Consider the following 18,643-nt stretch of genomic DNA (forward strand, 5'->3'; position numbering starts at 1 on the left):
ACACCAGCCATCCCTATGTCCTCTGAATGAGAGAATTTAGTGCAATTTTTTTAAATGGTGAGATTTGTTCTAATACTTTGAATTGTTAGCTGAGAAACAGAAATTGAACCCATACAATAGTTTTAAATGACTGACAAGAGTTCTTATTATGCTACGTGTTTTTTCTGCTATTTGTCATTAACGCAGACCAGTTTTCATAAGGTAAATTTGATAGACAACACAAATCTAACAAATGGATACCATATAAAAGAGTTTGTTTTTAAAATCATTTTATTTAGATACAGAACAAAGAAATAATCCAGACACGACTAATGTCAATTTGCTTTCAGCATGTCTTCATAATCCACCCATTCCACACCCAACACTCAAATGAGCTAGCATTTAATTTTTTTTACAAATGTGAATCGCACTAACATGCAAACCACTCAAAAATATCTTTAAAATGAAGTTTCATAAATGGTACAGATTATTGCACTGCACCTTCAATTAACAAATGGCACATAGTACTGTTAAAATTAAACAGTTGGTTCTGACATGATTGTTGTATTTTACATGTTAGATTTAAAAACACTCCATTTGTAGATGGCCTGAAGAAATTATGCAACTATTCAACCTTGCATTAGTTTTATATGGTTCAATAAACCTGCATGATATTAACTAAGCACAGCGAGAGAATAGGTAGAAAAGCAAAAAAGAGCACTGAAACTATTAATGACACTATGCCCTAAGCAGTTTGAAGAAATAAAATTTAAGGCTTCAGTTCAAAATTTACTTTGTATAATTTTACATACCACGTAACTGCAGTAGGAAAGATATATTAACATACTCTTGTGAAACACAGCCATACATTGCACGTTCTGGGCAACTTGCTACTTCAGTACTGTACAATTGAATAGCTTTTTTTTTTAACTCTTTCAACAACTTCTAACTGACACAAAGTAATAATTGTGATACCTTTACACTAGAGCATGCTTTAAAAATCATATTGGTGTATTAAATGTTATCTATAGATATTTACACTTGTAACCTTCACCCTAATCCCCTTTGTCCAGGTGTATGTATGTATGTATGTATGTATGTAGAGCACACCTCTAATATAACCAAACAATGCAAGGGATTCCAGCAGTTTAAACATAGCCAGTGTTCCCTCTCATAGTTTCCTGATTTTAGAGTGTTGTGCAACCCACTTTTTAAAAAATAACTGTTGCCTTCATCGGGCTTCTTGTTCAATGCATAGGATGGTGAAGCAAAAGAAACAATTTAAAGCTGAAGTACAGTGTTAAATTTGATGCATCTCAATCTATGCCAGTGCACTGGCATTTTAGGATGGCCACGAATTAGAACTTCCCTGAAAAAACAGCAGCCAGTTGGTCCGTAGCAATGTGAAATTCAGTTGCCTTATGTTTATTGAACATTAAGCCTGGTTTTATGATACAAGGCTTTAAAAATCCCTTTACAACAGATTATCTGTGAAATTAATATTGTGGAATGCTCAACTAAAAAAAGATTGTCAAAAGTCTGGTTGACATTTTCCCACTAACACTGCATTTATTTTCAAATTCATACACAATAGCACTTCATTTTCAAAATAAATTCATCATTCTCAATTACTTCGCTCTTCAAAAACAAATGAACAGGTTATATGCTTACCCTCTCCCCGACAAAAAAAAAGAGCAGAACTGAGAAATATTTCACTTCCTCCACCATGAGCTCAGCTGTGATAGAATTCTTTAAAATATTCAGCTTTAAAATAAATAGTCTATATTTTGTTCATGGTGTCAGTGAACATTTTGATGTTTTGTCATTAGAAAAATCTGGGCTCCTCTTATTTGTAGGTAAACAGAATGAGTCCCTGCTCATTGCGTCTGGTAACCTGCCATCCCAAAGCCAGCTTGGTTAGGTATAACCGCTGTACCCTGCCCTTGGGCTGGCTGAGCACCAAATCCACCTACCCAGGCAGCTGCAGATTGAGGTTGACTGCAAAGAAAAGAATCACAATAATAAATTTAATGTAAAACTTGATTATTGCATATTACTTAGACATGACTAAAGAGTTACATTACATACATTTCCCAATAATCATTCAACAAGCACACAAATTACAGATTATATTACAGCCAAAATATTTCAGGGACATTGGGACAGATGGACAAGGCACATTTACCAAACTCTATTTGCTACACAGTCTAAAATAACTTGTCATAGGGAAGTACATTTTTGCAGGCCAGGTTTCTCCCCGAAAAGTTGAAATTTTACTTGGCCTCGATAGAGAGTTCAAACTGCTTTATCCAGTAAATTACTTACTCTACTCCAAATCCTTGCTGATTCCACGCTTGGCCATACATTCCATAAGAGGGCACCTGCCAACCATTGGCTACATACTGACCATACTGTTGAGCATTGCCATACCACTGGCCCCACTGACCCCAGGGCTGAGCAAATTCCATCTGAATAAAAGCAGAAGTAATAAAATTACTACAAATTAGCTTCTCATGATGTTGAGTAGTAAAAGCAAGAATTAATTAGTACATCAGGTTACCTGTTGATACTTGTTGGCAGAATCAGTAGTTTCTTTACCCCAATAGCACTTAACAATATGGCCTTCAATAGTGGTTCCATTGACCGACACTATAGCATGAGCGGCACTATCATGTGTTGCAAACCTACAAAAATTACAAGAATGTTAGCTACTCTATAATTTTCAACATGATTGAGATAGTAAATGTAATGCTCACCATAGTTCAACTGTGTCTAAACTGCAGCCCATGGACCACATGTGGTCCTGGAGCTCTGGCAATCCAGAAGCTCGGGCAATCCTGTCCCATTTAGGCTAATGTCTCTTATTTGCTGGCATGAATGTAGTGGACATGTAGGTTGGCAGTTGCCTGAATGGTGAATAAATTCTAAAGAACAAGCCAAGATGTTAATACCAGCAACGTGAGTTGATATATGCAAATTAATGGGAATATTCATCTAAACTTTATACGTGGCTGCCTCAAGGTTCCATGGTACACACGCCTCTACAGCTCAAGAACGAAAAGCTCGCACACCCCTACTCTACAAACATAATGTACACATATGCAGAAGGCTATTTTTGCCATCTAAATTTTCTCTTTTCTTCTCTGGAAGGTACTAGTTTGTGCTGGAGTGACAGCGCTCCAATATCTCATTCAAGTAGCCATTCTTCGTGAGCGCCCAGAGAACGTTATAACAGGAATTACAACTGTGATTACATCATCCTCAATTGATATTCACAACTGTTAGTGACCCCTGCTGGAAAGTATGCTGTCTGGAACAGGAATTCCAGTCACTTCTTTTCAGCCCAGGGATAGAAGCTAACTCCAGTTTTCCTTCGTGCAGCCCTATCTAAGATCAGAACAGAGAGCGCAAGGACCAAGTATCAATCCTGGGAGAGTAAACATGTGGGTGCCCTGCTCAAAGTCCTCTTGCTATATCAGCAGCCATTAGGTGCATTAATATATTGGCAACTCACCATATCAGCTGAGATCATATGGGCAACAGAAGGCATAAATCCACCTTCACTTCCAACTGACTGGAATATTTACATTCTAATGATCCATAGTTATAGTGCTTTGGAGGTCCAACATGCAGTTCCCCATATTCATTGGAAAGAATATTTCAGCAAGTAGCTAGAGACCTAACCAAATGGAACAATTCTGCAGACAGTCACAAATCTACTTTTAAGCCATTCAAACTGAAATGGCGGTAATGGTTTGTGCTGATCGACAAAAAAGAATGTTAAAATGGATTGACAGAGTATCTACATTTTGTTCACCTTACTGAATACACTGGAGGCACTGTTGGGACTAGTGGACAAAGATTACAAAAGTAATCAAAAAATATTAACTGGAGTGGTCGTCAGCTCTTTATAGTGTAAGACCATATGATTCACAGGATTGCAGCTTATATGCAAAAACCAACGAAGCCACAGATTAACCTTAGAGTTTAACATTAAATATTAAGAATTGCTTTACATATCAAATAGCAGCTATGTTTCAAAGTAAAACAAAAACGTGTTGCAAATAAAACCTACCTGACAAAGGAGTACCCCTTTTCTGGGAAAACTCTGATTTCCATGATTTGCCCAAAAGGTGAGAAAGTCTGACGCATAAGCTGTTCTATAAGAGTTGAAAGATTATTAAAAAAGTGTAGGAACATTAGTACTACAATATACAAATATTTTACTATTTAAATGTTGATCCATTTGTCACATTAAATCATCTAAATGTATGTTGCCCATACCTGTTAGACCTGATGCTATACCTCCACAGTAGACAGTACAATTTGTGGAACTAGACTGATTGACTACTTCTTCAAATCTTAGATGTTTAGAACTACCTATAAAAGAAAAAAAAAGCATCAGTCTCTTCAACCTGCACCGTAATCCTGTCAGCAGATGCAGAGACTTTATGACTGGCCATTTCAAGAGTTTGTCAGGGGGAGCTGGGAGAATAGATTCAGTCTTCCTAGTTGTACACAAGTTACTAGTTGTGCTGTATGGTACCTTTACTTCTATGAATAATCAAATAAATATGAATAGTCAAAGTGAGTCTAGTGTATGGTATTTTCCAGACCGATCAGGAGATGTAGTGAGAATCCTACGCAGTTTGCACTATCACTGAAAATAAATATAAATATTAGCCAGGGGCAAAGCTAACTCAATACAGCAGAAAGTAAAAGTTTCAGATAACAATCACATAGAAATTACAACACAGAAACAAACCATTTGGTCCAGCCAGTCCATGTTGGTGTTTATCCGCCACATTAGCAGTAGTCCTAATCCTATACGCCCACTCTGGTCTCACATCCCCTTTCCTACAACCACATATCTAACCTATTCTTATGTAAGGAATCTTACACCAGGTTATAGTCCAACAGTTGTATTTGAAAATCACAAGCTTTCGGAGATTATCTCCTTCGTCACCTGACGAAGGAGATAATCTCCGAAAGCTTGTGATTTTCAAATACAACTGTTGGACTATAACCTGGTGTAAGATTCCTTACATTTGTCCACCCCAGTCCATCACCACATCATAACCTATTCTTAAGTGGTGACATGGTCACTACTTCAATCACTAACTCTATAGCCTCACAACTCCTGTGTTAAAAAAAATGATCATGCCCTGTTCTAAATCCATTTCATTTAATCTTTGTCCGTGTTCCTTTTCATTGGAAAGTCTTCCTTTCTACTCCATTCCTTCATAATTTTAATACCTATCAAATCCTGTTCTAATGAAAACAGCCCCAATTTTTTCCGCAGTCTTTCTTTGTATTTCCTGATAACAGGCAGCATCTTGGTGAATCAGTGCTGCACCCTTTCTTATTAACTCAACATCCTCCTTAGTGTGGAGCCCAAAATTGCAAACCATACTCCAATTGCAGTCTTAAAGATTTTATATAGATTCACCATTACATCAACTTTTATATTCCATTCCTCTTGCCATAAAATCCAGTATGCAATTAGCTTTTCAAAATATGGATTTACCAACTTGCTGTTTTTATCAGCAAGCTGCTTTTAATGCCTTGTGAACCATAATCCCCAAATCCCTCTGCTTTTCCACATCAGTTTTCCTGCAAAACATAATTTTTTCTAAAAATCAAAATGTACCATCTCAGAATTCCACCTGCCAATTTTTTTTGCTCATTCCACTATTTTATCAATATGCTTTGGTTCTCAATTATTTAATATGCCTATTTTAGTAGTCTGCAAATTTGACCACTTCCTCTAGCCCTATATCTGAATCACTTATGTACAGTGAACAGAAACTACTCCAGAACAGAACCATGAGACAGCACTACTCGCTCCCAACCACCCCGAGAAATTGCCCATAAATTCTAGTTTTTAAAATCCAATTTGCTACTTTCCCCCTAATTCCCTATCCCAGCGGTTCAAGGCGGCGGCTCACCACCACCTTCTCAAGGGCAAGTAGGGATGGGCAATAAATGCTGGCCTTGCCAGCAACGCCCACATCCCATGAATGAATAAAAAAAAATCTCCAATATTCTCCTGTGTGGTATTGTCAAAGGCTTTCTGAAAGTCCTTGTACACCACATTCACTGCATTTGCCCATTGAACGCTATCAGGTTTGTTGAGAATGATCTTAGTTTCTGAAATCCGCAATGGCTGTTTCTAATTATTTTCTCTTCATCTAGATATTTAGTCATTTCATCTTTAAAGATTTTAAAACGCTGCTTATCACTGACTGGCCTGCAATAACCCGGCTTAACAGTCTTTCTTTTTGAGAATGGGTATTAAATTGGCCATCCTCCAGTCCTCATTCACTAAACAGAACTAGAAAATGTAATTTCTAGGGCCTTTGCTATTTCATAAAGAACGTGATCCACTTGCAGAAACAAAGGTAATTTCTCCAAGAAAAGCATTGGAAAACAACCAAACTGTTAGTAAACCCCATAATTTTCATTAATGTTGAGTACATTGGAGAAAAATTAATTGGCCTTGAGTTCATTTCAAAACGATTAATCTCAAACACAGTAAATTAGACTCCTTCAAGCTTAAAAGGCTATTTATCGAAAATAGATCGAGAAACTTACTCTCTGGTGCACTCTTTGGAGCAGGTGGTTTGCGCGTTGCCCAGTTTGTTCGAATTTGCCGGCCTCCAAGCCACTGTCCACCCATGTGCACAATTGCATTTTCTGCATCCTATGGACAACAGAAAGAATGTAGAAGTGATACACATTCTGCCTCTTAAACAATATTCATTATTCAATTCAAGGGTCAATGTGCTTCCCAATTATAAAAATCAGACTGGGGCAGTATTGTCAGTGCAGAGATGCCAATATTCACTTAAATCCCTTATAGTGGAAGGGTGAACATACGAAAATAATGCAGCATGCCGCTTCTGGTTTACTAGCTGCTAAACCATCCCAATCAATGTGACACTTTGTATGTAAACATTTATATTTTAGCACTGGCTATTGCAGAATTTTAAAAATTTATACGGTGGATTGTGAAATGCATCTACACTGACATTTATTTTAGTCCATGGACCAACACAATTTCCACCTATGTAAATGAATCAGACAGACAATCAGTTCTTGCTGCTTTCGCATTTACACAAAACATGCTTGCAGGTCACTAAACTTAAACCTATCCAGAGACAATCATTCAAAAAAAATTGACCAAAGAAATAAGATAATTGAAATAATGAGCAAAACCAGATCAGCAGAAATTTGTGGACACAAAATTTCTGCAGTTTATCTGGAATCCTACATACTTACAAGTTTGCAGTACAGTAAAAACTTAATTTTTGTAGGTTTCAAATCCAAGCAATTTGCATTGAAAATCAAACAGAAATGAAAGTTAATATTTAGAAGTGATCAAATTTTCACCATTTTCACAATATCCAATTATGGATTAACCAAATGGCATAGTCATATTTTTAAACTTAACCAAATGGCCACTTTATATGGCTTCTAACGCAACAGTCAAAATAGTTACTTTAAGTTTCTCCGAAGCCAGACTTTAAAATTCTGCCCCTCTTTAACTAGTCCCCGGCTAAGAGAATGTGCAGACAACTCGCACGAGAATCAGTCAACACTGTTCTGTAACCTGCCACTACAAGTTGCACAATAATCCTTCAAGTCAGTTTGCCTTCATTTTTCTTCCCTCTATTCCTGTCAAGAACAGTCAACCTACCTATCGATCCATCTAACCTTCCCTCAGCTTAGATCAGGATCAGAGAGTGAAGCAGCTGCAAACACAAATCTGATCATTTTGCATGTTTAACAGTTGGTTTATTATGCTTAAATATGCATAGTAAAAAATAATCAATTCACAAAAAGGCAGTCAACATCATCTAACCCAGTAAAACATCACCAAAATTTAGCAGGTGCATTTCATGAATAGGCCTTCTGTGTTAAGATAACCAATTACACCTAATGAATGCTCATACAATTCAAGTTGTTGCTGATTTAGTTCAATGCATTCATGACATTATGTCACTTGATAAAGCACTGTGCAAAACTGTCCTTCAGATTTTACCCTCAGAATGCAGGGTGTACAAAAATTTACTTGGAATCTAGATAGGCCCAAATTATGTCACTATTAGTAAATAAACACACCACAAGCATTACTGATTTCAATCAAATTCTACATCTCAATGCATTGGCTCATCCATCAACATTTTAAGTAGTTGACCTGGGACAGATCTTCCCACAGTTCCAAATGTGAGCTACTACTTTTATCTACAACTTGCTTTCACTTATTTCTACAGGAGAGATAGCCCACCCAAAGAATGTGTATGTTTTTGTAATCATTTTATCCAAAGTGCTGAAACCTTAATTTCTGTATGTTTGAGAAATTTTCAGTTCACCCAAATGGATAAGTGCACTAGTTGGTGTGGGGTACAGAGTGACACAGACACAAAAATATACAATTCATTGGTTAGGCTGTAGTTAAAATACAGTGTTTAGTTCCAAGCAGAAAAGTTTCATTAGGACGATTTCAGGGATTAGAGGCTTTGGGTTCGAGAAGACACCAAAGAAATTGATTTTTTAAAAATTATAACAAAGATGATTAAGTGGAGATTTGATAAAAGTATTAAAATTGAGGGATTTGATACGATTAGCAGATCTCATCCGAGAAAGACAATTTCCGCTGGTTAGTAAGTTGGTATCTAGTTGGTATAAAGTTAAAACCACCACCAAAAGAGCAAAGGGAGAGGTCAGAAGATTTTTTTTTTGCAAAGGGTTGTAGATCATGGAATTGGAATGCCCTACTGGAACCAATGGTGAAAGCTACAACAGCTTTTAACAAGGAAGTGGAAAAATGTTTGAAAAAGGAAAAATTTAAACAGCTATGGTGAAAGGGAAGGGAATTGAACTACATGGATTCTATGATTCGGAGATCTTAAATTCAATGCCAATCTATGTTCAGTTAGCAGATCTCAGCCAGTGCAAAAGTTGAGATGCTACAAATGGCTTCAGCATCTTAGCTATGAAAGGAGAAAAGTCAGTAATTCAGATCAGCTTGGTTGTGAATAGCCATGTTGAGATCCACATTAAAAATGATCACTTAGGCAAGGAGCACAAGTCATCAAATCTTGCAGCACAATCTAAATCAGGGATTTAAAATTGCTATTTGACTGGTCACCAACCAGAGTGGAGTACGGTTGCTACACAAGCTCAGAAATGGTTCAAAAACACTGGACACTGCAATGTCTATGAAAGAGTCAGCACATTCAGGAGTCAGAAAGACGGGAAAAGGGAATTTTCATAATTTGCATTCATTTCTGCCTCCAAATTAGAGGCTCTAAATTTCAATGGAAAATTAAGCTTATGGAATTTTTTTTTCCATTGAAGTGAAGTCAAGCACTGGCATAACACCAGCAATATTCACGACAAATTGGGGAACAAATCTTTTAAAATAATGATACTATAATACGACTAGTCAATGTTAGAAGTGCTGAACTAGAAACGCAAGCAACCCTGTTAAAAATGTTGCGCAAATTATATACCAAAGAGTCAACGGTAAAGCATAGAGAAACTAACAGGAAAGAATTTTCAATGCACAGCATCAGATTTCCCAGTGCATTATGTAGTTGTAATTCTTCATTTAAAAATGAGGAAAAAAAGGAAACTCAGTGGCATATTGGAATAGATGGAGGCCTTTCACCTCTGGGACCTGGGTTCAGATCCAGCCCAGACTGAGGAAGTGAGATAAGCAGCACTTAATGCAAGGGCACATTTATGTTCAGACCACATACATAAAGGAATCTAAACAGAAGCTGATCAAAGTAAAGATGGCACTGGTAACAGAAGACAGACCTACGATAACAGGTGCTGGAAAGCATTACCTGCTAGGATCCTGGTAACTATAGACCAGTTAGACCATAAACTAATTAGTAAGAGTCAATACGTATTTACAAAAGGGAAGCCATGCCAGAGCAATTTCACAGGATGTTTTAATAGTGTCGCAGAAGATGTAGGCAAGGACGAGGATGTAGATTTTAGTGAGGCTTTTGATAAGGTACCTCATTGAAAACAAGCCAAGAAAACTAGCAAACATGGTATTGGTGGTAGTGTACTAAGATGGATGGAATCCTGGCCAAGTGATAGGAAGCAGAGTCTGTGAATGGCAAGTGTGACTGGTGGAGTACAGCAAGACTCAGTGCTGGGACAGGTACTCAAATATTTTCATAAATGACCTGGAAGAGGAAGTCAGTAGCTTCATCTTTGCTTGCAGATGACAATAAAACAGCTGCGGCGGTTAATATGAAGACTGCTTGGGGAGGTGGGTGGGCAGGCAATTCGCAGATGCAATTTAATGTAGGCAAGTGCAAAATCAAACACTTAGGGATATGGAACCGGCAGAGGGATTACAAGATTAATGGGAAACACTAAGCAAAACAAATCAGGAAAGGGATCTAAATGTCATACTATTAGAGCACTCACAACAATGGCTGGTTGCAGTCAAGAAAGCTAAAAGGATATTAGGTTGTGCAAGAGAATGGAGTGCTTTTTATAAAAAAAAGTAAAGGGCTCTGATAGAGTGAGGAAAGAAAGACTATTTCTTCTAGTTGGAAATTCAGTGATGAGAGGTTACAAATTTTAAACTAAGTGAGGAGAGGTGTTAGGAAAAAATTCTTTACAAGTTGTTGGAGCATGAAATGATTTGCCTCATGGAATGTTGAACTCCTTTAATGCTAAGCTTCTAGGTTTCTTCTAGAGAGGAAAATACAGCAGGGGGATACGTTTGAGGTTTTCAAATTAATAAGACCCAGGCAGACAATGAATTAAGGCCAACTGTGTTGATATGAAACAGAACGCGGGGATATAAACTGAGCAGAGGTATATTAATGTAGGATACAAGGAAACATTACTGAGAAAATGGCCAGTTTTTAGAATAGCTTACCAAGAGAAGTTGAAGGGGCAAACACTGTAGATCTCAGATATAAAACTGGACAAGTATCTGGGAGAAATACACTAATTGATACAATGGCTTACCCAGCCTCAAGATTGTCTATGATTTGGAAACTCAAACATGGTGATGGGACTCTGTCAGAAATTCAGCTGACAAAAAAAAACATGGAGTATCACTTAAAAAGGGAAGAAAATGAAATAATGTAAAACCAGATAAGTTGTACCATGTTAATTTAAGGGTGAGTGACTGGATAAAACGACAGAACTTGAGTGATAAAATTGCATGCCTATCAGTGAAAGGTTTGCAGCAGTAAAGAGGATTTCTTTTTTTTTTAAAAAAAGCATGTTCTTCATACTACGTCTATGTTAACCTGCCAATTGAGATACAAGTGTGTGCATGTTATAAGTGTAAATCGTGCGTTCAAAATATTGGTTGAGTATCAAAATTTAGCAGTTTTAATAGTTAAGCTGTTGAGCAACTGCATTATATTCCAGAAGGACTTACCAGTTTACTGTAGAAAGATACAAATCCATAGCCTTTAGATTTCCCTGTTGCCAAGTCTTTTACAACACGAGCATCCCTGTGTGAACAGATACAACTGAATAAGTAAAAATGTAAAACACCTCTGAACAAAATAAAAGGAACCACACACACTGTATTGTCAGCACAGTCAACTTTGAAAATAAATGGGATTTTTATAATCCCACCATAATATAACTAATCGTTCTAACCTTTGTTACAACTTAATCTTTAGTACAGCGGTAAATAGCAAACATGCAAACTGTAGTATCCTGAACTCAGTTTCACTAATTATATTGAACTGGAACTCAATAGATTTTAAACACTAATCCTCACTAGCACTAGACTGAGAAAGTCTGTAGTACAAAATACAATTCCAATTTTCCTTAACCATGCATTTCTATATAGAGCCTTTAATAATGTGTGATCTACCTAGCCACACAAATATTTGAAATATAAAAATTCAGAAAAGAGAAAAAAAAATAGGAATTAAAGAAGGCATACATCGCCTGTTAACTGAATTCTTTATTTTTCTTGGTATGGTCAATTCTCTACCCTCTATGGACTGTGGGCGGCTGTAAATTTTGAAAAATTGAGACTTTCAGAAATTTAGAAAATGAATATGAAACTAAAACAATACCAAGCACACCAGTACGAACAACAATTACATAGGATTTGTAAGCACGTCAATAGGATTGGGAATACGAAATTCGCACTATATAGAGCACATTAAAATGTTAACAATCAAGTCTAATAAATTTATAAAAAAGAGAATAAATAGAAATGAGAAAAAAAACTACAACTGAGTTAATGAACTTCCAGTGTGCACAGTTCCTTGCAGTTAGCCATGGGGATCCTGTCCATTCTTAACAGCAATTCTGTAAAATAACCAGAATGCTATTACTTTTAATTGTGACTTGAACTACAAAAAGCTGCACATTTCTCCATTATTTTCTGTAGCCTGTGTACAAGCAGTCTTACAAGTGCTCTTCTATTGAAATTTACACTAGCTTATTTACTAGTATTTCGATAATTGAAGTAGATGAGAAGTACGAAATAAGCAATACATACTAGACCAATGTCATTACAACACAGGTAGTTGACAGTATATAAAGGATACTCAAAAAGTGTAGGTTTAAGTGCAAACAAGCAAAGAATTTAAAAAAGGGGTTAATTTATGTATTTGAATACATTTTGCAATGTAGCATGTATTGAATCTTGCATTTTTAATTATTAATAGAGGTGTCATGTCACGAACAGTACGCACCACGGTTGATACAATGGTCCTAGCATGCATTTTAAACACTAAAAAATTTCAAAACTCTGCCAGCAACATCTACTAGTAAAAAATTGGTACTACATATTAATCTATACTGCCCAGTTATCAGTAAATGTATGCAAATTTAGATATTGGCCCAGAATTTGCAGGGAAAATGGTGAGTTCACAGCGCACAGCGTTATTAATGCATTAAAAAAACCCAGTAATTTGTGGCGAGGAGGTGATATGACATGAGTTGCGAATTGCCACAAATTGCTGGACAATTTGTGCCGCTCCATTAGCCTCACAAAATCAGGATCTCGCCATCAACCTCCCCATGGGTGTCACGAAATTGCTAGATTTGTGCCATAAATATGAATTAAACTCACCACAGAAAATTAGGGCTACTATTTCACAGCTTAAGGACCATGTTAATGGGGTGAATAATGGTCCTGACATGCCACTCAACCTTGAAGGCACAGAAAGGGAACAAATGAAACTGTGGAGTCTCACTCCTGCAGGTAGTAAATTGTTCCTAGAGGTTTTTTAAATTTTAAAATGTTTTAATTTTCTTACTTTTCCTTTCTGTCTCTCCCTCTCTATTTCTCCCTCTGTATCGAATTTGAGTAATTCATCCTATTTCCTTCTCTGTCGTTCGCTCTGTTTCTTTCTCTAAGCTTAAATTTCAATAGTTAAGGAGATAAGACTATTAGTCCTGTTGGTGACCAAGGCCCCAGATGCCCTGTAATCAGCTTGCAATTCCAGCAATTTGCAGTGCAAAAACATGGAGCTGAAGGGTGAGGAAAAATATCCCACTCACTGCACTAGCTGCGAGATGCCCCGCTCCAGCAAATACTGGGCCATTATGTTATTGTCACAGTAAATAACTGAGGCTAAGCTCCAGCCTTCACTTAGCAAAGTGTATATACATGGCAGATTACCCTAAACTTTTGGTAATCCAATAATGAAACTCTAATAGTTTAAATGTTTAAACACTTCATATTAGTATGGTAATTTTTTTAAAAATATTTTTTCCATGTAAACTACTCAGACATGGAATCAGTATTATTAATGAAGTATTTTTTGAAAAAAAGACAAATGAATTGTAACCGATGGGCCATTGATTACTTGGGATTATAACAAATTTTCACTGCACCACACTGTCTAAACGAATGCCCCATTTATCATGGTACCCAGAATTCACAGCAGAAGAGTTTTGCTAGAAAGGATACTATAAAATTGGCTATCAGAGCAGAACACCTACCAAAGTAGGTCTTGCCAGCATCCAGACCAGCTTACCAATCTCTGGAAAAACTGAATACACTGAAACTGCTGGCTGTTTCTCAATTGTTTTGAGCACAAGTCTCTTTGCACGCACAGTGATGTGTGCCGAATTGCAGTGGCAAAGTTTCCTCAGCCTGACACCCCTCCCCGTTGCATTGAGCCCCACAATCCCTAGCACCACCAACGGCCTGGGTTCAAATCCATCCTCAAGCATAGCACTCACATAGAACTTAAAATACAACTGTATTCTGTTCAACTAGATTTTTAATTGCACAACATGTTTCAGTGCAATGTCCTACTCTTTAAAATTAAATTGAAAGCAATGTAAATTTAAAGCAACTTAATTCCCAGCTTATGATTCAGCTTCATAAATACACATCTACGTGCACTGGATGATGAATCATAGACTTAATTTTAAAAGTAAATTGGAACAAGTTGTGCAAATCAAGTCAACCTGGGATACAACCAAGATTGTCCTCAATCATCCATATCTTCTTACAATACAAATGGCCAAAATGAAACAAAACCACATAATGCTTGTAACCCCTTGTGATTTTCCTTTCTCTTCGGTTATTTAGTGACCTACTTGCAAAGCATCTAACTGCCTGAAAATAAATTCCTTTACGGTTAAAAAATTCATAATATTCCATGATAGTATTCCATCACAATGGCCAAACAACTGATAGGACAATAATAAGAAATAAGCTGTTAAGTCATATAACGAGTAAATATCTGAAAATAAAACAATGCAAGACATAAAATGCAAGACGGAAGTTTGGAACACTCTTCCGCAAACAGCAGTTGATGCTAGCCTGATTGTTAACTTTAAATCTGAGATTGATCGATTTTTGTTAACCAAAAGGTATTACGGGATATGGAGCTATGGCAGGTATATGGATTAGGTCACAGATCAGCCATGATCTCACTGAATGGTGGAACAGGCTCGAGGGGCTAAATGGCCTACTCCTACATTCCTATAAAATGTAAAAACAGTCCAATTAAAATCATATTTCGGTTAAAAACAGGGTACCAGTGAAGAATACTAGCAGCTATGGAGCTTAAACAAATCAATTCTTAAAACATTAGCCTAATTTGTTGGTAATCTACTTGGCTCTGAATATTTCGTTATACTAGTTGCTCACATTGAGAAAGCTCAAGTTCTGTGCGCACGCAATGAAAAAGTAACCAAAACTCTTCTCACCAACATCCAGCCATTGAAATATCTATTAAAAAAGCCATCACAATCATTACAAATGAAAAATGACTGCGACCAGCTAACTTCTTTTTCTTGAAAAGTTCAAGGTCTGAAGTTTAAATATGGACTGCATATATCAGTTGCAGTTACATTACAATCCCAGCTCAAAAGTTGCACCAAAGATCACACCACTTTGACTCAACCTGTAATCGTATGGGGCACTTACAAAACTAGAACGTTTACATTAGTATAGCTCCAAATGAAACCGATTTTAAAAACTAAGATACACAAACATTTCACACTTAAAACTATTCCCGTAAGCATTAATGTGGCAGATTTTTAAACTGGATAAGGGTACAGTGAAAAAAATGCATTACAAAATTTGCAGCTTTTCCAAATAAGCTCTAAATATGAAGTTTCTGAACAAGCAAATCACACAGAAATTAATACATCAAGCAGCAATCCTAATCTTAGTTCAAAATAAGCTACTGTTCAAGCATCTACATCCTGTGATTAAAATCTGAACATGCATATCAAATCTGTATGCAAACAACCACTTCTACTACAGTTGACATTTTTGATCAGATTCAACAAAAGTCCCAAACCAACCCAAAATTTGTGCAAATACAAAACTACAAAGATAATCCAATTTAGGAAGCTACACAACAGGAAGACAAATTCCTCATACTAATTTATTTACTAATCAGAAAAATAAGAAAAAAAAAAATCACAGTAGTAACTAAACTGCAGTATCTGCTTATACTGAACTTATAGTGCAAACACTTTCAATTCCTTGGTAGTTATATACACAAATTGTTCCACAGATCTTCCACAGTTTGGGCAATGACATGGAATTACATAATGTACGGTATTTTAATATATAGAGGGCATTGTTTATATAAATTGGGGCCAAGTTGGATATGCCTTCCATACCAGATTTATCATAAAGCTATAGAATAGGTTAGCTGGTGCACATCTTCCTAAATGGCAGAAAAAGACAACAGAAATGGGCATTTTTATTCTTGGGGCAGTTTCTCTTGCAGCTGCTCTGAATGAAACTGCTCCAGCTCAAAACAAAATTATATTATCTTTCCCATCTATGAATGTTATGTTGTTTCCGGAGATAACGCTTAGAACTGCTGAATCTAGGACAGATGACTGAAAGCTGCATTACTACTGTATCTTTTTGAAGTATCACAATTAAAAAAGGCTGCTTTTTATTATAGCAGAGACAAGCTAATATTGTACTGATACAATGCAGGTGGTGTGCACTTTGGTACCAGCAACACAGGGATCACTGAGACAGGTCCAAAAGGTAACTGCCGTCCTGGCCTTCGATTCTAATTCAAACACTGTCAACTTCAAATAGACTTATAAATTAGCATTATATCTATACCAGCAAATATAACAAAATAACAACTGTGACTAGTCTTCCCCTAATTTTGTTTTTAGGTTAATGAATTCAGCAAATTATCAGCATTATTAATTTGTCCAAATATTTGTCAGATAAGCTAAATGCAAAATTTAGCCAAACGTTAAAACCTTACTCAATGGGCAATTATATTTAGAAATTTATGTGCACATATATAGATAGATAGATAGACGTGCATCTCAGACCGCCGACTTACATTTCTGTAATATTGGCCGTCTCCGCCCCTGAAACCCTCATCCATGCTTTCGTTACCTACAGACTTGACTATTCCAATGCTCTCCTGGCAGGGCCACCATCTTCAACCCTCCATAAACTTGAGCTGATCCAAAACTGTGCTGTCCATATCCTAACTCGCACCGTCTGATTCATCCATCACCCCTGTGCTCGCCGACCTACATTGGCTGCCAGGTCACCAACGTCTCGAGATCTCTGCGTTGCTCCAATTCTGGCCTCCAGTGCAGCCCAGATTTCCTTCGCCCTACCATTGGCGGCTGCACCTTCAGCTATCTAGGCCCCAAGGTCAAGAATTCCCTCTCTAAACCTCTTTCTCCTCCTTTAAGACACTCTGGTCAAAGATGTAGGTTTTACAATCTGTCCTAATCCCTCCTTACATGGCTCGATGTCAAATAACACTCCTGTGAAGCGCCTTGGGACATTTTACTACATTAATGGTACTACATAAGTGCAAGTTGTTGCTGGGGGGGGGGGGGGGGGGGGGTGGAGGAGGGGGAGGAGAGGGCAAGAAAGAAAAAAACTAGAAAGAAAGAAAGAAAGACCAAAACTTTGCATTTAAATTTAGCTGACTGATAATACCGGCACCTCAAAAACAAAATCCCATCTCATTTAAATAGCTCAGAAAAAAGTTAGGAAACTGTTACATTAGCTTTTTGTTACATAGGTTGTTCCATAGCAGATTTTACAAGACAAATTTCCCACTTACAGATCTTATTTTAATAAGCTGCTTTTGAGTAAAAAGGCTTCACCAAATAACTGGAAAACAGCTACTGCATTTTCCTGATGCAAAAAGGATTACATTCCTCTTCAACTGTCAAGTGACAGAACTCAAGTGGGAGTATCCAGTTTCAGGGCTGAATTGATTACTTTTTTTTGAAAGAGCTCTGATAATTGAAAATGCTCAATGTGCAATGTTTGAATTTTCAAGAACTGGAAAATACTTACGATATTCTACCAAAGGGGGCGAATGCAGATTTTAGATCCTCTGTGGTTATCTCAGGACTTAAGTCACCCACAAACACATGAAAATGATCTGAGAAGACAATATTAAACAATGAATGCATACTTTCAGTTAAATTCAAAGTAACAATGAACAATCCTACACATTTTTTCCTGTAAACTTAGATCGTTAGACCATACGCTGATGTACAAATCAAATATATTTTTTGTGTGTTCATTATTGCCTGTCTCTATCAGAGGATTGGCTTTAAGAAAAAAAGCTAATGAAAGCAAACAGTGTAGCTACCAGCTTGACACTAAAGGCTATGTAATATCCAATAAACTAAATTTGGCAGTGTTGCACTTCTTAAAGAGAACAGAAGCCAAAGGAATAGTCAGCAACAATTTAAAACAAACTGTTATACCTCATTGTTCTGTTGTAATTCTAGGAGGATAACTATCCAGGTGTGATACTTTGCCTGGATATTCAGAAGGCATGCGATGAAGTTTTACAAATAAATCTTTTAAATAAATTTAATGTCAAATTAGCTAGGAATTAAAAGTGACTTTGCAACAGGAAGTGAGTGTTATTAATTGAGAAAACTTTTTGCTCAGGGGTGTAATTAACTCAAAAGTAAGCAAGAATTCTCTCTCTATTTGCTCGTTAACCAGTTGTGCGCCCATGAAAAATACAAGCAGTATTAAAGATCTGATACATGGAACAAATACGCAGAGAAGCTAAGTGATGGCACATGGACTTTCGTGTGAATAGTTTTAAATTAACAGAACAGTAAACAGGAAATGTGTATACAATGCAGTGGTATTCTTTTGAAAAATCCATCAGCAAAAGCAGCGAATATATAGCGAAAGAAGGTGTTC

At 36.8% G+C, this 18,643-nt stretch overlaps 1 protein-coding gene across 3 annotated transcripts in view; it reads right to left on the reverse strand.

Annotated features, from left to right (window-relative positions):
* Nucleotides 1-252: 252 nt before the first annotated feature.
* tial1 (TIA1 cytotoxic granule-associated RNA binding protein-like 1) overlaps nucleotides 253-18,643 on the reverse strand; it is a 30,440-nt gene continuing 12,049 nt past the window's right edge. For 2 of the 3 annotated variants that reach the window (XM_068002242.1, XM_068002243.1), the window contains 8 exons: nucleotides 17,771-17,858; nucleotides 11,408-11,483; nucleotides 6,574-6,682; nucleotides 4,264-4,359; nucleotides 4,055-4,139; nucleotides 2,540-2,663; nucleotides 2,305-2,447; nucleotides 253-1,977 (listed from right to left, as the gene is read on the reverse strand). In XM_068002242.1, coding sequence (XP_067858343.1) covers nucleotides 1,857-1,977; nucleotides 2,305-2,447; nucleotides 2,540-2,663; nucleotides 4,055-4,139; nucleotides 4,264-4,359; nucleotides 6,574-6,682; nucleotides 11,408-11,483; nucleotides 17,771-17,858 — 842 coding nt within the window. In that variant the 3' untranslated portion in view covers nucleotides 253-1,856. Of the gene's footprint in view, nucleotides 1,978-2,304; nucleotides 2,448-2,539; nucleotides 2,664-4,054; nucleotides 4,140-4,263; nucleotides 4,360-6,573; nucleotides 6,683-11,407; nucleotides 11,484-11,926; nucleotides 12,004-17,770; nucleotides 17,859-18,643 lie in introns of those variants that run through there. The other variant, XM_068002244.1, reaches the window with a different exon arrangement.

Source organism: Heptranchias perlo, chromosome 21 (assembly GCF_035084215.1).
Source record: "Heptranchias perlo isolate sHepPer1 chromosome 21, sHepPer1.hap1, whole genome shotgun sequence".
In the NCBI taxonomy this organism is placed as follows: Eukaryota; Metazoa; Chordata; class Chondrichthyes; order Hexanchiformes; family Hexanchidae; genus Heptranchias; species Heptranchias perlo.